The following is a 21,492-nucleotide window of genomic DNA, read 5'->3' on the forward strand; positions in this document are numbered from 1 at the left end:
GGGCCAGGCATGATGACTCATGCCTGTAATCCCAGCACTTTAGGAGGCTGAGGTGCACGGATCATGAGGTCAGAAGACCAAGACCAGCCTGGCTAACACAGTGAAACCCTGTCTCTAATAAAAATACGAAAAATTAGCCAGGTATGGTGGCGGGCGCCTGTAATCCCAGCTACTCGGGAGGCTGAGGCAGCAGAATTGCTTGAACCTGGGAGGCAGAGGTTGCAGTGAGCCGAGATCGCGCCATGCCACTCCAGCCTGGGTGACAGAGTGAAATTCCTTCTCAAAAAAACAAACAAACAAATTAGCTGGGCCTGGGGGTGCATGCCTGTAATCCCAGCTGAGAGGCTGAGGCATGCGAATTGCTTGAACCCAGGAGGCACAGGTTGCATTGAGACGAGATCACACCACTGCACTCCAGCCCGGGCGACAGAGCAAGACCCTGTTTGAAAAATACACTGGTTCTTGATGCCACTTCTCTGCAACTCCCTCAATGCAACAAATACTCTAAAACTACTATTTTAACGTAACATAGTTAGAGGAGATCTACTATACCTTATGACTGTTAATTAAAAGCCAGGAGGCAGCAGTAAATAAACTGCTGCCTCAATTGTGCAAGTAGTAATAATTCAGGTCAGAGGTGCTCAAAGGGAAGATTTGATTTTACACTTTACACTTACCACCACTTTACACTTATCTTGATGGTGAGTACAAGACAATGAAGGGAACAACAATGGACAGAAAAAAGGAACAGTCTCACAATGTTTAGTCTCATTTTGAGATAGAGCGAGACTCCATCTCAAAAAAAAAAAAAAAAAAAACACTGGATTAGTGCCTGGGCTAGGAAGTAACTGCAAATGGGTATGAGAGGTCTTACTGGGAGGAGGAAAATGTTCTAAAACCAGATTATGGTAATGGCTGCATAATTTGGTAAATTTACTAAAAGCTATTAAATTGTAAGTCTAAAGCAACTAGATTTTATACTAGGTTTATTATGTCAATATTGCTGCTGCTGGTTTGTTTTTTTTTTTTGAGACAGTCTCGCTCTTGTTGCCCAGGCTGGAGTGCAATGGCATGATCTCGGCTCACTGCAACCACTGCCTCCCTGGTTCATGTCATTCTCCTGCCTCAGCCTTCCAAGTACCTGGAACTACAGGCGCCCACCACCATGCCCAGATAATTTTTTGTATTTTTTTTTTTTAGTAGAGTCAGGGCTTCACCATGTTAGCCAGGATGCTTTTAAAAAAAAAAAAAAAAAAAAAAGCTTGTCCAGATTTGTGCTTCTGGTCATGACAGATTAACTGTTAAATGAATTAGCCCTCTCAGAGTTAAAAACTGGAAAACTAGACAAAATACATGAAAAAGGCAGTTTGCACACACTGGACATTAAGCAGCACTAAACTACGATCCTGAGACAAGGGACAAAATGAGGTAAGCTAACAATTCACAGAGCTGACAGAAGGCTGGGAAACAAGTGAGCTTCCACCAGCTAAAGTGAAGAGATCTCCATTAGATAACCTGTGGCATTCAATGGAGATCTCAGACAGGCAATGACTTAGGAGATACCCTACAGAAAAAATTACTCTTCACTCAACCCAACAAAGATTAAGAACAGCCTCTAAAAAATCAAGGTGATCCACAAGTAACTTGACTATCAGAACAAAGTTCAACATCCTTTAATGGAAAGAAACAAAATTTTGAAACTCAACAACGTAACAGTCACAATGTCCAGTGTTCAACTGAAAATAGCAGGCGATTATTAAAAAGCTATTATAAATCTTCACAGTTATGAAAGAAAACATGAACACAGTGAAGAAATTAAAACTACTGGGCCAAAGGGACAGAGAAGCACAGGTGGCACCATGTTCCTGACTGCCCTCCCCAACCACAGTACCATTCCTGGTGGCAGTAGATTGGTCATCTGGAGAACCACTACTGGCTGAGCATGCCCTACCTGACCATGGGGCAGGAGTATGGCCACACTGTAGTGCACAGGGCAGAGGCCTTTGGGGCCATGAAGACAGCCAACACTTCCAAGTTTCCCTCACATAGATTTGTTGTAGACCAGCTCGACCATCTCAGTGTCACCAAGAAATGGTTCTAACCCTGAGCTATCAAACTCCCCCAAACTTTTATTTATTTATTTATTTTTGGAGACAATGTCTCACTCTGTCACCAGACTGGAGTGCAGCGGCATGATCTTGGCTCACTGTAGCCTCGACCTCTGGGGTTTGGGTGATTCTCCCACCTCAGCCCCCGAAACAGCTGGGACTACACGTGTGCACCAAAATGCCTGGCTAATTTTTAAAAAAATTTTTATAATGGTTTTGCTTTGGCATCCCAAGGTGTTAGGATTATGCAGGTGTGAGCCACTGCGTCCAGCTACCCTTCAATCTTGTAGATCACAGGGCTGCCCCTGTCTTTATCTGGTCGTGGAACTAAAACTGTAGCTTCTTTTTTTTTTTTGAGACGGAGTCTCGTTCTGTTGCCCAGGCTGGAGTGCAGTGGCACAATCTCGGCTCACTGCAAGCTCCGCCTCCTGGGTTTACACCATTCTCCTGCCTCAGCCTCCCGAGTAGCTGGGACTACAGGCGCCCGCCACCTTGCCCAGCTAGTTTTTTGTATTTTTTAGTAGAGACGGGGTTTCACCGTGTTAGCCAGGATGGTCTCGATCTCCTGACCTCGTGATCCGCCCGTCTTGGCCTCCCAAAGTGCTGGGATTACAGGCTTCAGCCACCACGCCCGGCCTAAAACTGTAGCTTCTATAAAAATGTAAGCCTTTGGACCAGAAACTTATTAAAACATACAAATATAAAACAAAACAAAATAAAAAATAAAATACAAATATGAGTATAGTGGTCTGCATATAGAATACCTGGGACTCTAACCACTCTAATACTTAAAAATATAATCACTGTCCTATTGTGTTTCTTGTCTCTTTAACCTGACAGGCAGATACCAGGGATTTCCTGGGGAACACATGGTATAAAATGTATTTTGAAAAAAGCTACAATAAGGCTACAAACTATGATTTGGAGGTACCTGCTTAAGTATGAGATACTTGATAGGGGCTTTATCATGCAAAGTTAGTTTGCTTAACTGCCTACACTTAAATGCAGTTTTTCAGTTAAACATATTCCTAAAAATAATATTTTATTCTGGGACTTGACTACAAAAAGGGGACATTTAAATGAAGTAAAAATGGCCGGGTGCGATGGCACACGCCTGTAATCCCAGCACTTTGGGAAGCCCAGATGGGCAGATCACTTGAGGTCAGGAGTTTGAGACTAGCCTGGCCAACAGGGCAAAACCCCATAAAAATACAAAAATTAGCTGGGCTTGGTAGCAGGTGCCTGTAATCCCAGCTACTTGGGAGGCTGAGGCAGGAGAATCGCTTAAACCTGGGAAGCGGAGGTTGCAGTGAGCCGAGATCGCACCACCGAACTGCAGCCTGGGCAACACAGTGAGACCCTGTCTCGAAAAAAAATAAAATAAAATGAAAAATACAATGAAGTGAGAGTACTGTTAAAAATAAAACAGTAATTAAAACTATTAAAAATAAGCAAATTAAAATTTGAGAGCAGAAAAATATAACTGAAATTTTAACATGAATCAATGGATGAGCTTAGCTAATTCAATACAGCAGAAGGTAAATCAGTGAACTTTAAAAAGAGGGCAACAGAAACCATGCAAACTGAAGCATAGGGAGAAAAGAGCTGAAAAAAGTTTGACAGAGATGTGGTGCTCTGTGAAACAGTATCAAGCGGTTTAATAACATGTATATAATTGGAGTCCCAGGAAAAGGGACAATGGTATAAAAAGATATATTTGAAAAAATTTCCATATTTGATGAAAACTACCAATCATGGATCTAAAATGTACAAGAATCAAAGCAGATTAAACACAAAGAAAACAAAACCAAAGTATATCATAAACCACTAAAAACTGTTTATAGGCCAGGCACAGTGGCTCACGCCTGTAATCCCAGCATTTTGGGAGGCTGAGGCGGGCGGATCACAAGGTCAGGAGATCGAGACCATCCTGGCTAACATGGTGAAACCCCGTCTCTACTAAAAATACACAAAATTAGCCAGGCGCGGTGGCGGGCGCCTGTAGTCCCAGCTACTCAGGAGGCTGAGGCAGGAGAATGGCGTGGGCCCGGGAGGTGGAGCTTGCAGTGAGCCAAGATCGCACCACTGCACTCCAGCCTGGGCGACAGAGCAAGACTCCGTCTCAAAAAAAAAAAAAAAAAAACTGTTTATAAAAGACAAAATCAAGATATATGGGGGAAAAGATAATTATATTTTTATTATAAACTATTATTAAAAAATGGAAACATCTTTTAAGTGTTGAAAGGAAAAAAACATAAATTTAGAATTCCATATCCAGTGAAAGTATCTGTCATAATAAACCTGCACATGGATGTTTTTAATAGCTTTATTTATAATTGCCAAAAGTTGGAAGCAACCAAGATGTCCTTCAGTAAGTGAATGATAAATAAACTGCGGTACACTCAGACATTCAGTGCTAAAAGGAAATGAGCTATCAGGCCATGAAAAGACATGGTAGAAGCCTCAATGCATATTGCTAAGTGAATGAAGCCAATCTGAAAAGGCTACCTACTGTAACTAACTACTGGAAAAAGGAAAACTATGAAGACCATAAAGAGATCAGTGGTTGCCAGGAACCGGGAAAGAGAGATGAGGAGAGAAGGCATGATGAATCAGAGGTGGTTCAAAAGGTTTTCAGGGCAGTGAAACTATTCTGTATGTTACTATGATGCTATATAGATGACACAATACCTTTGTTAAAACTCACAAATGTACAATACCAAGAATGAATCCTAATGTAAATTATGGACTTTGGGTGGTAATAATGTGTCATAGTAGATTCATCAATTGTAACAAATGTACCACTCTGGCGCTTTGATGTTGACAGAAAGGGAAGCTTGTGCATGTGTAGTGGCAGGGGGTATATGGAAACTCTCCGTACTTCCTTGTTCAATTTTGCTATGCCAAAATAGAACTAAAAGTGCTTTAAAAATAAAGACTATGGCGCGGCACAGTGGCTCACGCCTGTAATCCTAGCACTGGGAGGCCAAGGCGGGCAGATCACGAGGTCAGGAGATCGAGACCATCCTGGCTAACACAGTGAAATCCCGTCTCTACTAAACAATACAAAAAAATTAGCCAGGTGTAGTGGCGGGCGCCAGTAGTCCCAGCTACTTGGAAGGCTGAGGCAGGAGAATGGCGTGAACCCGGGAGGCGGAGCTTGCAGTGAGCCGAGATCATGCCACTGCACTCCAGCCTGGGCGACAGAGCAAGACTCCATCTCAAAAAAAACAAAACAAAACAAAACAAAAAAAACCACTACTTTTTAAAAAGTGGTAAGATAAATACCTTTCTTCAGACAAAAGCTGACAAAATGCATCAACAGTAGATCTGAAATACTAGAAATGTTAAAGGAAATTCTTTAGGTTAAAGGAAAATGATTCCAGATGGAAATTCAAATCTACATGAGAGAATGAAGAGTGCTGGAAATGGTAAATATGTGGGTAAATACAGGACTTAATGGTAGATTGTGATAAGATAAATATGCATACTGTAAACCTTACAATACTGTTTTTCAAATGTGTAGGTCTCAAGATCCCTTTATACTTTTAAAACACTGAGGACTGCAAAGAGCTTTTATTCATATGGGTTATAGTTATCAAAATTTTCCTATTAGAAATTAAGTTAAACTGAGAAAAAATTAAGCATTATTTTAAAATAACATTAGCAAATCTATTATATAACAATAATATAATTTTTTGTAAAAAATAACTGCTTTCCAAAACTAAAGCAATTCAGTTAAGGGTGGCAGTTTTACATTTTGGAAATCGCTTTTAACATCTCACTTAGAATATAGCTGAAGTCTGACTGCCTTCTGTATTCAAATATGTCATGTGCCCCCTGGAAAATTCCATAGCATATTTGTGAATGTACCAAATGTGACAGAGGAACGTAACCTTTTCATATTATTATTAAAACAGCTTTGACCTTGTGGCTCCCTTGAAAGGGTCTTAGGAACCCTAGAGGTCCCCATACCAAACATTTTGAGAACCACTGTCTTAACCACCAAGAAGTAAAGCAGGCCAGGTGTGGTAGCTCACACCTGTAATCTCAGCACTTTGGGAGGCCACAACAGGAAAATTGCTTGACACCAGAAGTTTGAGACCAGCCTGGTCATCAACACCACGAGACCCTGCCTCTACAAAAATGTACAAAAATTAGCTACTTGGGTGGCTAAGACGGGAGGATCATGTGGGCCTGGGAGGTGGAGACTACAGTGAGCCCTGATGGTGCCACTGCACTCCAGCCTGGGAAACAGAGTGAGACCATGGCTCAAAAAAATAAAAAATAAAATAAAATAAAGAGGTATGGCTAAGTCAGTAGGAAAAAAACAAAACAAAAACAAAAACACTGAATACTGAAATAAATTCTAAATCAATCCAAAAGAAAGCAAAGACAAATAAAAATTTAAAAACAAATAATAAGGTTGGGCACTTTGGGAGGCTAAGGCAGGTAGATCGCCTGAGGTCAGGAGTTTGAGACCAGCCTGGCTAACATGAAACCCAGTCTCTACTAAAAATACAAAAATTAGCCAGGCGTGGTGGCGGGTGCCTGTAATCCCAGCTACTCAGGAGGCTGAGGCAGGAAAATTGCTTGAACCCAGGAGGCAGAGATTGCAGTGAGCCAAGATCATGCCACTGCACTCCAGCCCGGGTGACAGAGCAAGACTCTGTTTCCAAAAATAAATAAATAAATAAAAACAAATAACAAGAAGGTGGATCTTAAGTCCAAACCTACTGATATGTTTAACATACCAATTAAAAGGCAGAGGACTGTCAGAGTCATGAGTAGCAAAAAGGTGTTATAAAATAACCATCCTGGCCAGGCAGGGTGGCTCACACCTGTAATTCCAGCACTTTGGGAGGCCAAGACGAGTGGATCACCTGAAGTCAGGAGTTCAAGACCAGCCTGGCCAACATGGTGAAACCCCGTCTCTACTCCAAATACAAAAATCAGCCAGGTGTGGGGGCAGGTGCCTGTAATCCCAGCTACTCAGTAGGCTGAGGCATGAGAATCGTTTGAACCTGGGAGGCGGAGGTTGCAATGAGCTGAGATCGCACCACTGCACTCCAGCCTGGGTGACAGAATGAGACTGTCTCAGAGCGGGGGGGAAAAAAAAGCCATCCTTAAAGACTGAATTGCTTTGCGCAAGTACTTGTCAATTCCTTTATTTACAGTATCATTTCTGAATTTTAGGGCCTACAGACATAAGCCTCGAGATAAATTTTACTAAAAAAAATTCAAAGGTTTCCCACCATACAAAGGTTCATATTCTTTTACATTTTCAAATTCCCAAGGTCTATCCCCAACAATGCCCTTCTAACCTCATGCTGGATTACAAGTTTTATGATGCCTATGTTCCTCCTACAAGTAAACAGAGCTATTCCCCAAACATATCCCAAACATTCCCCTCCTTCCCTGCCTTTGCTCCAGCTTTCCTTTTAGCCTATCTTTGCTTACTGAAAAATTCCTCATCCTTTAAAGCTCAAATGCTTTAAAGGACTTTCTCACAAAGTCCTCATAACTTCCTCTGGTTGAGTTACTTCTATGTTCCCAGGATGAAAAAGCAAGACAGAGCTATAAGCAACCGCTTGTACCATGCTGAGGAGGCAGGTGGTGCAGGACTGCCAGTGTAGGCAGGGACAGACTTGAAGAAGAAGCAATCTAGAAAGAGGCTGGTCTGAAGTCTAGGGGAATGTGCGTATCTCCTAAGAACTCAGCTCTTGGGTATACAGAAATTAATCTGATTGATTCTATATGTGAATTTCTGACTGAAAACCAAGACCAAATCTTAACACTTGCACTCAAGTAACTAAAGTTATAAGCCCTGTCGTGGTTTGATCATATTCTCTCTTTTTATTTTTTTTGAGACAGAGTCTTGTTCATGTTGCCCAGGTTGGAATGCAGGGGTGCAATCTCGGCTCACTGCAACCCCTGTCTCTGGGGTTCAAGCGATTCTCTTGCCTCAGCCTTTCAAGCAGCTGGGATTACTATGTGCTCAGGCATGTGCCACCATGCCCAGCTAATTTTTCTATTTTTAGTAGAGACAGGGTTTCACCATGTGGGCCAGGCTGGTCTCAAACTCCTGACCTCAGGTGATCCACCCGCCTGGGCCTCCCAAAGTCCTGGGAATGCAGGCGTGAGCCACAAGGTTTCACCATGTTGGCTAGGCTAGTCTTGAACTCCTGGGCTCAAGTGATCCGGCCACCTTGGCCTCCCAAAGTGAGCTGCCGTGCCTAGCCTATGATGATTCTTTTTAGGAGAAAAGATCTCTCTACCTTTATTTGTTCACAACAGGAAATACATTTGGCAGCTTCTTTGTACACTCTCATTATTATTATTTGAATCCCAGGAGGGATTTATTTATGTATACATACAATGGCAGAAAAGAATAAAAGGGCCTCTCCAATCTTCTCTAACAACTGAGTGAAGCTGACATCTTTGAATCTCCATTAGAAGTACTACTCTATAACCCCCCGAGGCAGTTAAGAGCTAGTATTAGGAGGAATGTTTTCTCTTTATAATCTCCCGTTCCCTTTCATTTTTATACATGTACCTCCCCCAACAAACATGAACATATCAATATATCAGAATTAATTGTGAATTAAGTGTTAGATTTAGTTTAGTGCTCTTTTCCTTCCTAGGATAGACTATATTTTCTTTTGCAGGCCTCTGAAGTCCTTGTTTGTTGTCTCTACAAAAATTTTTAAAAATTAGCCAGGCATGGTGGAACGTACCTATAGTCCTGGCTACTCAGGAGGCTGAGACAAAAGAATTACTTGAGCCCGGGAGTTCAAGGTTACAGTAAGCTATGCTTGTACCACTGTACTCCAGCCTGGGCTACAGAGTGAGGGAGACCCTGCCTCTAAAAACAAATCAAAGCAAACCAAATGACAAAATAAATAAATCCCTCAGTTTACCACTTAACCACATAATACTGTACATTTTCAAACCTTGACCCCTGGGAGCAATAACCTTGCCTTATACTGCTTTTGTATCCCCAGGTCTGGGCATGGCATTTGTGTGGAATAGGAACTCAAATGTCTGATAAATAACCAAAATGTAAAAGAGTGAGATTAAGTTCAGATCTGTGTGATTTAAAATGTGTATTTAGAGATCCAAAGTTCCAAGCTAGTGGATTATAATTCAGGCATTGCCTTTTGGATATAATACTTCCAACAGTCTACTCCCCAGGCACACATGCACCTACGGTAACAGAGGAGTAAAGATCAAACATAACCTGACAAATATACTCACTCTGGGTGGTTGGATATAGTAAAGTTTTATGATAATGCTTCTCTTACAGTCGATCACAAACAATACTGCCAATTATTTAGACTTGAATGTGTAATTACCTTGGGACCTTGTATCACTTCAGATTCTGATCTACCAGGTCTGGGAAAGGGAGTGAGACTCTGTGTTTTTAACAGGTGGTGCCTGGTGCCGTTGGGTGCTGAGTAGACCTAACTATTACAATAAGCTCATTGTGAAGGTGCCAGCTCTAGAGTCAACCCCTCCAGTCCATCTCCAGCAGACAGCCTTGTAAAAGGCAAATGTCACTGCTCAAATCACTTTAAAGGTTTCCCTTTCTCACCAGCTAGCCAGAGAATGAAGGTCTAATTATGTAGCATGGCACATAAGCTGCCCTTTTACTTGGCTCCTACTTCTCAGCTCCTACTTTATGCTTGGCTAGTTTGACGACCTGGATTTCCTAATACAGGTCTTCATATAAGAAAGGCAATTCCTTGAGCATTAAATAAGCAGCAGTGAACTTCATGCCCATTCCTCATTTGTTCTGAAAGGCCATAATTTAATATGCATATACTAGACCAAAAGACTGCATCGAGATTAATAGTTACGGTGCCCATGAATTTGGGCTTACAAGAAGGGTAAGGCCTCCAACATGCTTTATAAACTTGGTCCCAGAACTCAGCTATATTGCTGCACCAGATCTTTTCTTAATCCCTTTGTTTATTTTTCAAAAGATGTAACTAACACAGTACAGAAGTCTGGAAATGGGAGTTGTGATTTTTGTTTGTATTTAAGCTTACATATAATTTAAATGGCAAGTGCTTAGCAGGCCTGGGCATATTCCTAAATGATTCAGGAAACAAGACAGCACAACAGCTAGAGTGAAGTGGCTACGTGATTTATGTGATTCATTTGAAATTTAGCAGACTCCACATGGATTGAATTTAAGTGTGTATCTTTTTGCAAATGCCAAACACATGTGAAAAGAGAAAAACATTTCCTCCAAAAGTGAATAAAATATAAACAGAAGAATGAATTCATTTCTACTTTAATCCCTTCTCACTCCAGCTCCTTGTCTTCCCTCTTCCTTCTTCCACCTATTCCCAATAATTTAACCAGTGAAGTACTTAATTATTTTCAAAATTAAAAAAATATTATTCAGGTTTTAGAACATAAAAATATGATATCTGATTTCATTCAAGACACTTCATATGGTCAGCTGTGGTGGCTTATGCCTGTAATCCCAACACTTTGGGAGGCTGAAGCAGCCAGACTGCTTGAGGTCAGGAGTTCAAGGCCAGTCTGGGCAACATGACGAAATCTCATCTCTACTAAAAATACAAACATTAGCCGGGCATGGAGTGCACATCTGTAGTCCCAGCTACTCGGGAGGTTAAGGCATGAGAATTGCTTGAACCCAGGAGGCAGAGGTTACAGTGAGCTGAGATTGTGCCACTGCACTCCAGCCTGGGTAACAGAGTGAGACTCCATCTCCTTTAAAAAAAAAAAAAAAAAAAAAAAAAAAAAGCAAAGAGAACAAGAGAGGCCCTGAAGCAATCATAGTAAGGGGTGTTTTGAACACCCCTCACAATTCTTAGCCTTTATCTCCCTCAAATGAGGAAGTAGTTAGCATGCATCTGAGTCTCTGAATGTCTAAAAAAGACCATTCTTTCCCCCGACTTCATCTCTACACCTTGATACATGCATGGTTACTCACTTATTTTTCAGAATAAGGAAAAAAGAATCCCAAGACCATGTGACTACTGGCCTTATAGAATGACAGAACAAAGACTCCCAAATGATCAGGAAATACATGTGTAAGCCACACTCACCTTCATGGGGTTTTCATCATATGTTGGAGTTCCCAGGTCCATCTCAGCTTCATGCTCAAGGCTGGCATCATCTCCTGGACTTTCCCAAGTAGGAGGATCCCACTGAGTCTGCCTAGAAAGAGAAAAAACAGCCATGCTGTCAGGGCTAGGAAACAGAATCCTGACATAAACATCACTGTTCATACATACATAAAACACAACATACAATAAGACATAGAATAAGTCAGCTCCATGAGTTAGAGACAAACTTTTTCTATCTTCCTAACAGCAATGACTTCAGCACAAAGACATGCCCCTCCTCATTGTCCATATTTCTGTGGGCAATGATGTGGCAACACTGACTGGATGTCAAAAAGAGCAGTAAATCCGAACATCCTGTCTCTCACCTGACTCTTAATGTCATGCAAGTAAGACTCAGCAAAGCCTAAAATGTACAAGAAATAGGTCCCTGCCTATGTCACCCCTCTGTAGATGAAGAGGTAAACAGTGACTGTACCTAGCATAAAATTGGAGCAAAATAAATCATATCTTGCAATCCTTGACCATGTGAGAAAATTATCCCTTGCTTTAGGAGTTTTCTTTTTAATAGTTCTGCCCCTTTAGTTTAATGACTGACAAGAAAAATACGTACAGGTTAAAAACTTGTACCCTAGGCCAGGCATGGTGGCTCATGCCTGTACTCCCAGCACTTTGGGAGGCTGAGGCGGGTGGATTACCTGAGGTCAGGAGTTTGAGACCAGCCTGGCCAACACGGTGAAACCCCATCTCTACTAAAAATACAAAAATTTAGCCAGTCGTGGTGGCAGGCGCCTGTAATCCCAGCTACTCAGGAGGCTGAGTCAGTAGAATATCTTCAACCTGGGAGGCAGAGGTTGCAGTGAGCCGAGATCGTGCCATTGCACTCCAGCCTGGGCAACAAGAGTGAAACTCCATCTTAAAAAACAAACAGGCCGGGCGCGGTGGCTCAAGCCTGTAATCCCAGCACTTTGGGAGGCCGAGACGGGTGGATCACGAGGTCAGGAGATCAAGACCATCCTGGCTAACACAGTGAAACCCCGTCTCTACTAAAAAATACAAAAATCTAGCCGGGCAAGGTGGCGGGCGCCTGTAGTCCCAGCTACTCGGGAGGCTGAAGCAGGAGAATGGCATAAACCTGGGAGGCGGAGCTTGCAGTGAGCTGAGATCCGGCCACTGCACTCCAGCCTGGGCGACAGAGCGAGACTCCATCTCAAAAAAAAAAAAAAAACAAAAACAAAAACACAAAAACCTGTACTCTCTGCTAAAAAATATTCTTGACCAACTGCAAAAAGAAGGTTTCAGCCAGGTTAACTCATTAAATGTTTACAGTCATTTTGAAAATAAGCAGGCAAAGATTTTTCTTTTTAGAGAAAGATCTGTAGGATAAAAAGTGGAAGTAAGGATATTCACGTTCAGGAGTCTGAAGCCAGCTGTAACAGAGAATGTTATGAGGACAGTGACTTAAAATGTCAAAAGCCTCAAAGGATCTAACAAATCTGGTAGGTCAATCTTGTCACTACAATCTTCTGCTTTACCACCACATCAATCTTTAGTCAACAACATAACAACATTAAAGACACTCGATATAAATCTGTGTGTGTGTGTGTGTGTGTGTGTGTGTGTATGTATATAGTTGTAAAAATAGGCTTACCTCTGACCTATGGAACTCATTTATTTTAAAAGGCTCAACATTTCTATCATAATAAAAGAACCACAAGCAGCTAAGGGTGTTATCATAGAAACTGAACAAATATATATATATATATGTCTGTTCTTAGCTACCAGATAAAACCTAGAAAAGACAGGAAAGGTACACATATAAATAAGAAATACAAACTTTTTTTTTTTTTTTTTGATTCTGAGATAGAGTCTCACTCTGTCGCCCAGGCTGGAGTGCAATGGCGTGATCTCAGCTCACTGCAACCTCTGCCTCCTGGGTTCAAGCGATTCTCCTGCGTCAGCCTCCTGAGTAGCTAGGATTACAGGCACATGCCACCACGCCTGGCTAATTTTTGTATTTTTAGTAGAGGCAGGGTTTCACCATGTTGGTCAGGATGGTTTCGAACTCCTGACCTCATGATTTGCACGCCTCAGCCTCCCAAAGTGCTGGGATTACAGGCGTGAGCCACCATGTCTGGCTCAAATGATTTTTATTTTTGGAAGATTGATAGAATATTAATTCTCCTGCCTCTCAGCTTCCCAAGTAGCAGGGATTTACAGGCACCTGCCACCACGCCCAACTAATTTTTGTATCTGGAGTAGAGACAGGGTTTCACCATGTTGGCCAGGTTGGTCTTGAACTCCTGAAATCAGGTGATCTGCCCGTCCTGGCCTCCCAGAGTGCTGGGATTACAGGCGTTGAGCCACTGCACCCAGCCTATAGAAGCATTTTAATGCGAATAAGGAAGGCCCTTCTAAGCAGAAAGCATAAAGGGAAAATATATGAAAATTTTAAACGTCTTTATGTCACAAGACAAAAACATCTGCAATACTCTTGATAAAGAAATCTAACACTAGACAGAAAATGGGTAGATGCCCCAAACAAATAACTCACAAAATATACAAATGACCAACAATCCAACGAAGACATCCCATCTCAATAGTAAAATAGCTGAAAATAAAAATATTTCCCACCTGTTAGACTTGCAAGATTAAAAGAGAGGACATGATGGAAAAGGATTTTTTTTTTTTTTTTTGAGACAAGGTCTTGCTCTGTCACCCAGCCCGGAATGCAGTGGGGCACAATCATGGCTCACTACAGATCTGACCTCCTGCCTCAAGTGATCCTCTTGCCTCAAGTCTCCCAACTAGTTGTGACTACAGGTGCACACCACCATGCCCAGCTAATTTTGTATTTTTTGTAGAGATGGGGTTTCACTATGGTGCCCAAGCTGGTCTCAAACTCCTGGGCTCAAGCGATCCTCCTGCCCCAGCCTCCCAAAGCATCAGGATTACAGGCATGAGCTGCTGTACGTGACTAAAAGGAACTTATACACACTTTTTTTTGTGAGAGTCCAAATTTATACAAACTATTGTTTAATGGTAAGCTGACAATATTTCTCAATTTAAAATGTGTACCTGTTTTGCCCAACAATTCCACTTCCAGGTACCCTCTTGAAGAAGTAGTAAGATTAGTGTCCCTAAGGATGTCCAGGGTTATATAGTTACATATAAAATAGTGAAGACCTATCAATCAGAATCAGTTAAATACAATTTGATATAGCTATACAATAGAGCAGGGGTTGGCAAACTTTCTCTGTAAATGATTAGATGATAAATATTTTGACCTGTGAGCCATATGGTTTCTATCACAACTACTCTGTCATTGTAGTGTGAAAGCAACCGTGGACAATTTGTAAGCAAATGTGCATGGTTGTGCTCCAATAAAACTTTATGTGCCAAAACAAGTGGCCTGTGGGCATAGTTTGCCAGCCCTGCAACAAAGTATAAACAATTACTAAAACTAACAGTTGTAGCTGGGTGTGGTGCCTCAGGCCTGTCATCCCAGCATTTTGGGAAGCTTAGGTGGGAGGATCGCTTGAAGCCACGAGTTCGTGAAGATCAGTCTGGGCAACAAAGCAAGACTCTGTCTCTACAAAAAAAAGAAAAAAAAATTTTTTTCAAGAAAAAATTCCATAGTTCTATGTTAATTGATAAAGCTCTATAAAATAGATTAGTAAATAAAGCAGACTACAAAAACATGTATCTTAACAATTTACGTAAGAGTATATAGATGAGTGTATATACACACACACACACACACACACACACAAAGTACATATACCTACATAAAGCTATCTGTCTAAAAGGTATTTTAAAAACATTAGTTATCTCTCAGTAGTGGCAGCTCCAGTAATTATACTTCCTTTTTAGTACTTTTCTACTATATTTGCTTTCTATAACAAGCGTAAATAATATGTGTCAAGGATAAACAATCTAGCTATTTAATTTGGAAATAGAAGAGTGCTGTCAGTAAAAAAAAATTCAACAGCAGAGTTGAGTAGCTACGATACAGACTGCTTGGCTGGCCAAACCCAAAATATTTATTTTCTGGCCTTTTACAGAAAAGATGTCTGTGACCTCTGATACTTTACAATATTAGATGAAGAAACATTTAAAAAATCTCCTTAGCTTTCTCCAAGAGTCTTGTGGATTAAAAATATACCAAAACTGCCGGATGCGGTGGCTCAATCCCAACACTTTGGGAGGCCAAGGCAGGTGGATCACCTGAGGTCAGGAGTTCGAGACCAGCCTGACCAATAAGGTGAAATCCCGTCTCCACTAAAAACACAAAAATTAGCCAGGCATGGTGGTACATGCCTGAAATCCCAGCTACTGGGGGAGGCTGAGGCATGAGAATCACTTGACCATGGGAGGTAGAGGTTGCAGTGAGTCGAGATCACACCACTGTACTCCAGCCTGCGTGACAAAATAAATAAAATAAAAATACACTAAAACAAATTTTTAAAAACCCAGAGTCTAAGGTCTAAAATACATTTAAGATGTCATTCTGGAAATCCAGCAGCCTTCAAGTGCAGTGAACAGCTAATGACAAGAAGTTTACAACTGTAAAACTCCCCTTATAGTGGCAACTTCTTTGATCAAGTAAAAGCAGACATGGGAATGCCCATACAGCTCTTCTTACCTTGTGATCACATGGTAGTAATAAATCTTCCCTTCTGGATCTCGGGCTGTCTTCCAATTGGGAGGTAAGACAATGGTTTTTGGTTTGGGTGGAGAGGGGGGCGGCAGATCCAAGAGATTATTTGTCACAACCATTTCAGACTACAAAGAAAACACATACATTTTTGATCAGTGATATCTCTCTTAATCTGGCTGAATAGGACAAAATAGTCCACTTAAATATGCAAAAATGTACATCTACCTCCTCTTAAAAAAAGGATAAAGGAAAGGTACAATATAGGAAATAAGGGACAGTATATATAAAGAGCTTTACAGAGCTATCAGAAAACTGACAGTTGGCTCTAAGTTTACCATCCAAAATACCATATTAAAAAACAGTCAGCAGTTTATCATATAGAGCAGCATTTTTCAGCTTTAAAACACCAATTCTAAGGCAAATGGGCTCCAGAAATATCTTTATCTTAAAAAAAAAAAAAAAGAAAAACCAAAAAAACCCCTGAGAAGCAAATATGACAGAATGTTAACATTTATCCATTATATTTTTTCTGTACTTGAAACCTCAAAACTATAAAATATTAGTGCCACATTCTGAAAAACATAAAAACCTCAAAATCACTTATGGACTGATTTTTGTTTCCCCAAAACATGTATGTTGAAGCCCTAATCCTGCTGTGACTGTTACTGGGACACAGGGCCTGTAAAGAGCTAACTAAGATTAATGAAGTCATAAGAGTGAGGACTTTATCTAATAGGATGGTGTCCTTATTAGAAGAGAAGTGACACCAGAGGACATTCACAGAGAAAAGGCATATACAGCAAGAAGGTAGCCATTTGCAAGCCAAGGAGATAGGCCTCAGGAGAAACCAACACTGCTGACACTTTGATCTTGGACTTCCAGCCTCAAGAACTGTGAGAAAATTTCTGTTATTTAATCCACTCACTCTGTGGTATTTTGCTACGGCAGCCCTAGCAGACTAACAATCACAAGAATATATACTTGTTCCTTCTTTCAAGCCTATTAATGAAGAATACTTTTTTCAGCTTTACCTTTACTTGCATAGGTAAAGAGGAACCTGAAGACCCCAGGCTCAGATAAAATGTGTTCACTTTTTAAGCAAACATGGGTCTTTGAGCATTCTTGCTTTGTGTATACTCTTCTTTACTCTTATTTCACCTAGCTAGGGTTTTTTGGCCCAGCTTAAGTTTCAATTCCTCCATTACCCCATCCTTTAGCTTATAAAGTGACCTCTTTTCCCCAAGCTTCTGTGTCATTTAATATTCCAAACCACTTATCTCTTAATAGTTTAAGGCAAAAAAGAAAAAATATATTCCAAACCATTCAGTACTTATTCCCAACACAAAACTCTATTTTTAGTGTAGTCATCATTTTCTCTTGTGACCATCATCTCTCTCTTATTTGAAAGATCAGCTTTTAAGAATATAAATGGAAACTTATTTATGTTTGTATTAAAAAGGCCTAGTCAGCTGGGCACAGTGGCTCACGCGGTCAGGAGTTTGAGATCATCCTGGCCAACATGGTGAAACCCCGTCTCTACTAAAAATACAAAAAAAACTAGCCGGGCGAGGTGGCGGGCGCCTGTAGTCCCAGCTACTCGGGAGGCTGAGGCAGGAGAATGGCGGAAACCGGGAGGCGGAGCTTGCAGTGAGCTGAGATCAAACCACTGCACTCCCGCCTGGGCAACAAAGCAAGACTCCAAAAAAAAAAAAAAAAAAAAAAAAAAAAAAAAAAAAAAAGGCCTAGAAGGGCTCAACTCATAACAACTACTCAAACATCTGCTCTAAGTACACATTATCTTATTGTCCTGTTGTCTCACATACAGTATTTTTAGTCCATCTTCACTAATCCTGTCTAAAGCCACCATCAATTGTTGGATTGCTACCAGAGCTTTCTCCAGAACTGTCAGTGTTCTAAAGTGCTGATTTGACCACGCTATTCTGTTCAGTTTTTCAATTGTTTCCCATGCCAACCTCTTATTTTCCACTTTATCTGAAAACAACAACACTTTGAGATTTCACCATATCCTCCTACATATGTTGCAGAATACCAAAAGCTTATCTTAATATTAAACATTGTATAAAAATTTTTTAAAAACATTGTACATGTATAGTGAAGTATATCACACAATTCTACATGCCTAGTCCATGGTGACTAGTACAGTATCATATTCTAGTACAGGTTAAGCAGCCCTAATACAAAAATACAAAACATCTTGAGTGCTGACATGACACTCAAAGGCCATGTTCAAAGGAAATGCTTATTGGAACATTTCAAGTTACAGATTTTCAAATTAGGGATGCTCAAGCGGTAATTACAATGCAGATATTCCAGAATCCATAAAATTCTGAAATGTGAAATACTTCTGGTCCCCTAAAGCTCAGATAAGGGATACACAACCTGTAAGTGGTAAATACTAATAGATAGCTGGTCTAGAAAATTTTTTTTTTTTTTTTTTTTTTTTGAGACGGAGTCTCACTCTGTCACCCAGGCTGGAGTGCAGTGGCCGGATCTCAGCTCACTGCAAGCTCCGCCTCCCGGTTCACGCCATTCTCCTGCCTCAGCCTCCCGAGTAGCTGGGACTACAGGCGCCCGCCACCTCGCCCGGCTAGTTTTTTGTATTTTTTAGTAGAGACGGGGTTTCACCGTGTTAGCCAGGATGGTCTCGATCTCCTGACCTCGTGATCCGCCCGTCTCGGCCTCCCAAAGTGCTGGGATTACAGGCTTGAGCCACCGCGCCCAGCCTGGTCTAGAAAATTATTACTTCGGCCAGGTGCAATGGCTCACGCCTGTGATCCCAACACTTTTTGGGAGGCCTAAGCAGGAGGATCATGAGGTCAGCAGTTCGAGACTAGCCCGGCCAACACGGTAAAACCCCGTATCTAAAAATACAAAAATTAAGGTCAGGCGCGGTGACTCACGCCTGTAATCCCAGAACTTTGGGAGGCCAAGGTGGGCAGATCATGAGGTCAGGGGATTGAGACCATCCTGGCTAACACAGTGAAATCCCGTCTCTAGGCCGGGCGCGGTGGCTCAAGCCTGTAATCCCAGCACTTTGGGAGGCCGAGATGGGCGGATCACGAGACCATCCTGGCTAACACGGTGAAACCCCGTCTCTACTAAAAACTACAAAAAACTAGCCGGGCGAGGTGGCGGCGCCTGTAGTCCCAGCTACCCGGGAGGCTGAGGCAGGAGAATGGCGTGAACCCAGGAGGCGGAGCTTGCAGTGAGCTGAGATCCGGCCACAGCACTCCAGCCTGGGTGACAGAGCGAGACTCCGTCTCAAAAAAAAAAAAAAGTAACCCCGTCTCTACTAAAAACACAAAAATTAGCCGGGCGTAGTGACAGGCACCTGTAGTCCCAGCTACTTGGGAGGCTAAGGCTGGAGAATGGTGTGAACCCAGGAGGCGGCGCTTGCAGTGAGCCGAGATCCTGCCACTGCACTCCAGCCTGGGCGACAGAGCAAGACTCCGTCTCTTAAAAAAAAAAAAAAAAAAAAGTTAGCTGGGCGCACTGATGCACACCTGTAGTTCCAGCTACTCAGGAGGCTGAGGCAGGAGACTCACTCGAACCCAGAAGTGGAGGTTGTAGTGAGCCAAGATCGTGTCACTGCACTCCAGCCTAGGTGACAGAGTAAACAACAACAACAAAAAAAGAAAGTTATTACTTCAAAAATTCATAGTAAAATATAAAAATACAAGGTCAGGGTAAACAACAAATAAAAAGGATCCTAGGAGCTTTTTTTTTTTTTTTTTTTTGAGACAGAATCTCACTCTGTCGCCCAGGCTGTAGTACAGTGGACACGATATCAGCTCACTGCAAGCCCCGCCCCCACGCTCACGCCATTCTCCTGTCTCAGCCTCCTGAGTAGCTGGGACTACAGGTGCGGAGCAAAATATATATTAACAGAACTATAAATTCTACAGAATTAAATTTTTTTTTTTTAACAAAATGGTTGAGTTCATGCCCTCAGGGTGCTCAGGTGAATTTGGTGGCTATTCAAATTTAAAAACAGGCCGGGCGTGGTGGCTCACGCCTATAATCCCAGCACTCTGGGAAGCCGAGGTGGGTGGATTACCTGAGGTCAGGAGTTCAAGACCAGCCTGGTCAACACTGGCAACTCTGTCTCTACTAAAAACACAAAATTAGCCGGGCATGGTGGCGCGCACCTGTAATCCCAGCTACTCAAGTGGCTGAGGCAGGAGAATCACTTTAACCCAGGAGGTGGAGGTTGCAGTGAGCCAAGATTGTGCCACTGAATTCCACCCTGGGTGACAGAGCGAGACACCATCTCAAAATAAGTAAATAAATACACAAACAAAATTTAAAAAAAATTTTATTTATAAAATAAACAAAGAACATGTGAAAAAGAACCCAAAAATAAAACCCGAAACCAAACCAAACCAAAAAGAAAAAGACAAAGTAGACAGTCAATGAGTTTTAACAACTGAGATATTTCTTACTGGCTGCAAGGGCTGAGGCTGCCCTGGTGCAACTATTGTAGTCACTGCTGCGGCTGGCTGTACCACTACTCCTTGTGGATGAGCTGTGAAAATCTGTTGCCCCTGGATATACTGAAGACTTGGCTGGGCATAACTCTAAAAGACAAAATGAAGAAATCAATAATTTAAACTTTTGTCACTTTAATAAACAGACTGACTTCCAAGATGGCACAATCTTAAAGATATATCCATAACATTTTTAAATTTTTTAAATATATATTTGGACATAAATGTGTAAAACAATTTTTTTGTTTCAAACACCAAGGTTTCTGTTTTGACTAATTCCCTATTCATTTACTTAGATTTTATTTTATCATAAGAAAATAAAAAACTTTTTTTCTTTTTATTGTTCATAGAAAGTCTCCAATTGTTTAGCTTTCAATGATATTGGAAAGACATTGAAAATTAAACAGTTGGACAGTTTCTATAAGCAAAAAACAATGAAGTGCTGCTCCTGGAATATACAAGAAACAATGCCACGCTGCTCTGAAGGAAGTCTTTTGCTACCAACTTGTCATAACAGGTTGTTTGGACCAGAAAAGGTCAAAGGGTGCGAATCATAGTAAATAAGATGATCAAATTTTAAGCTACCTTTTGTGTTAGCTTTTTGTAGTCTTCTATAATAAAACTCCTTGGCAGAAAGACAGCAGAATCAATGCATCTGAAATTCTCACTACACACTAACTTATACAGTGTTCTATGACACAAGAAGCCCCTTAACATACATCATCTCATTTAGTGCTGACCACCATCAAAAACAGGTACTGCCTATGCCTGGAGTTTCATAAGAAATAAGTACTATACTAGGGCTTATACCTACTCTGTAATTATTTCTCAAGCATAGAAAATCTGCTTAAAGAAGAAGAGGTGACAAGAAGACTGAAAAATAGCCTTGCTGTCCTAAGAGGTGGTGACTGCTAAGGAACTGAATAGACATATATCCTGTACTTATGGAGAGATTTTGCTCCTATGGACTGAGATTCTATAGCAGGTAAAATGATACAGAAACATTAAATGGTAAGTACTCAAAATATAAAATACAATTCCAAATGATACCAGTAAAAACTCAAGTAGTCTGAATAGGCAATGCAGCTACCTAGCAGGTTTCTGGACGAGTAATT

The 21,492-nt window shown here is 41.3% G+C and overlaps 1 protein-coding gene across 3 annotated transcripts in view; it reads right to left on the minus strand.

The window, feature by feature from the left end:
• Window positions 1-21,492, minus strand: part of SETD2 (SET domain containing 2, histone lysine methyltransferase) — a 150,263-nt gene that overhangs the window by 7,966 nt on the left and 120,805 nt on the right. For all 3 annotated transcript variants that reach the window (XR_004435802.1, XM_033205307.1, XM_033205313.1), the window contains 3 exons: window positions 20,333-20,467; window positions 15,855-15,994; window positions 11,192-11,303 (listed from right to left, as the gene is read on the minus strand). Coding sequence is in view for 2 of the 3 variants with exons in the window: in XM_033205307.1 (XP_033061198.1) it covers window positions 11,192-11,303; window positions 15,855-15,994; window positions 20,333-20,467 (387 nt within the window). In the remaining variant the exon portion in view is untranslated. The remainder of the gene's footprint in view (window positions 1-11,191; window positions 11,304-15,854; window positions 15,995-20,332; window positions 20,468-21,492) is intronic.

The sequence above is a fragment of the Trachypithecus francoisi genome, unplaced genomic scaffold (assembly GCF_009764315.1).
Source record: "Trachypithecus francoisi isolate TF-2019V2 unplaced genomic scaffold, Tfra_2.0 Lachesis_group0, whole genome shotgun sequence".
Classification (NCBI taxonomy): domain Eukaryota; kingdom Metazoa; phylum Chordata; class Mammalia; order Primates; family Cercopithecidae; genus Trachypithecus; species Trachypithecus francoisi.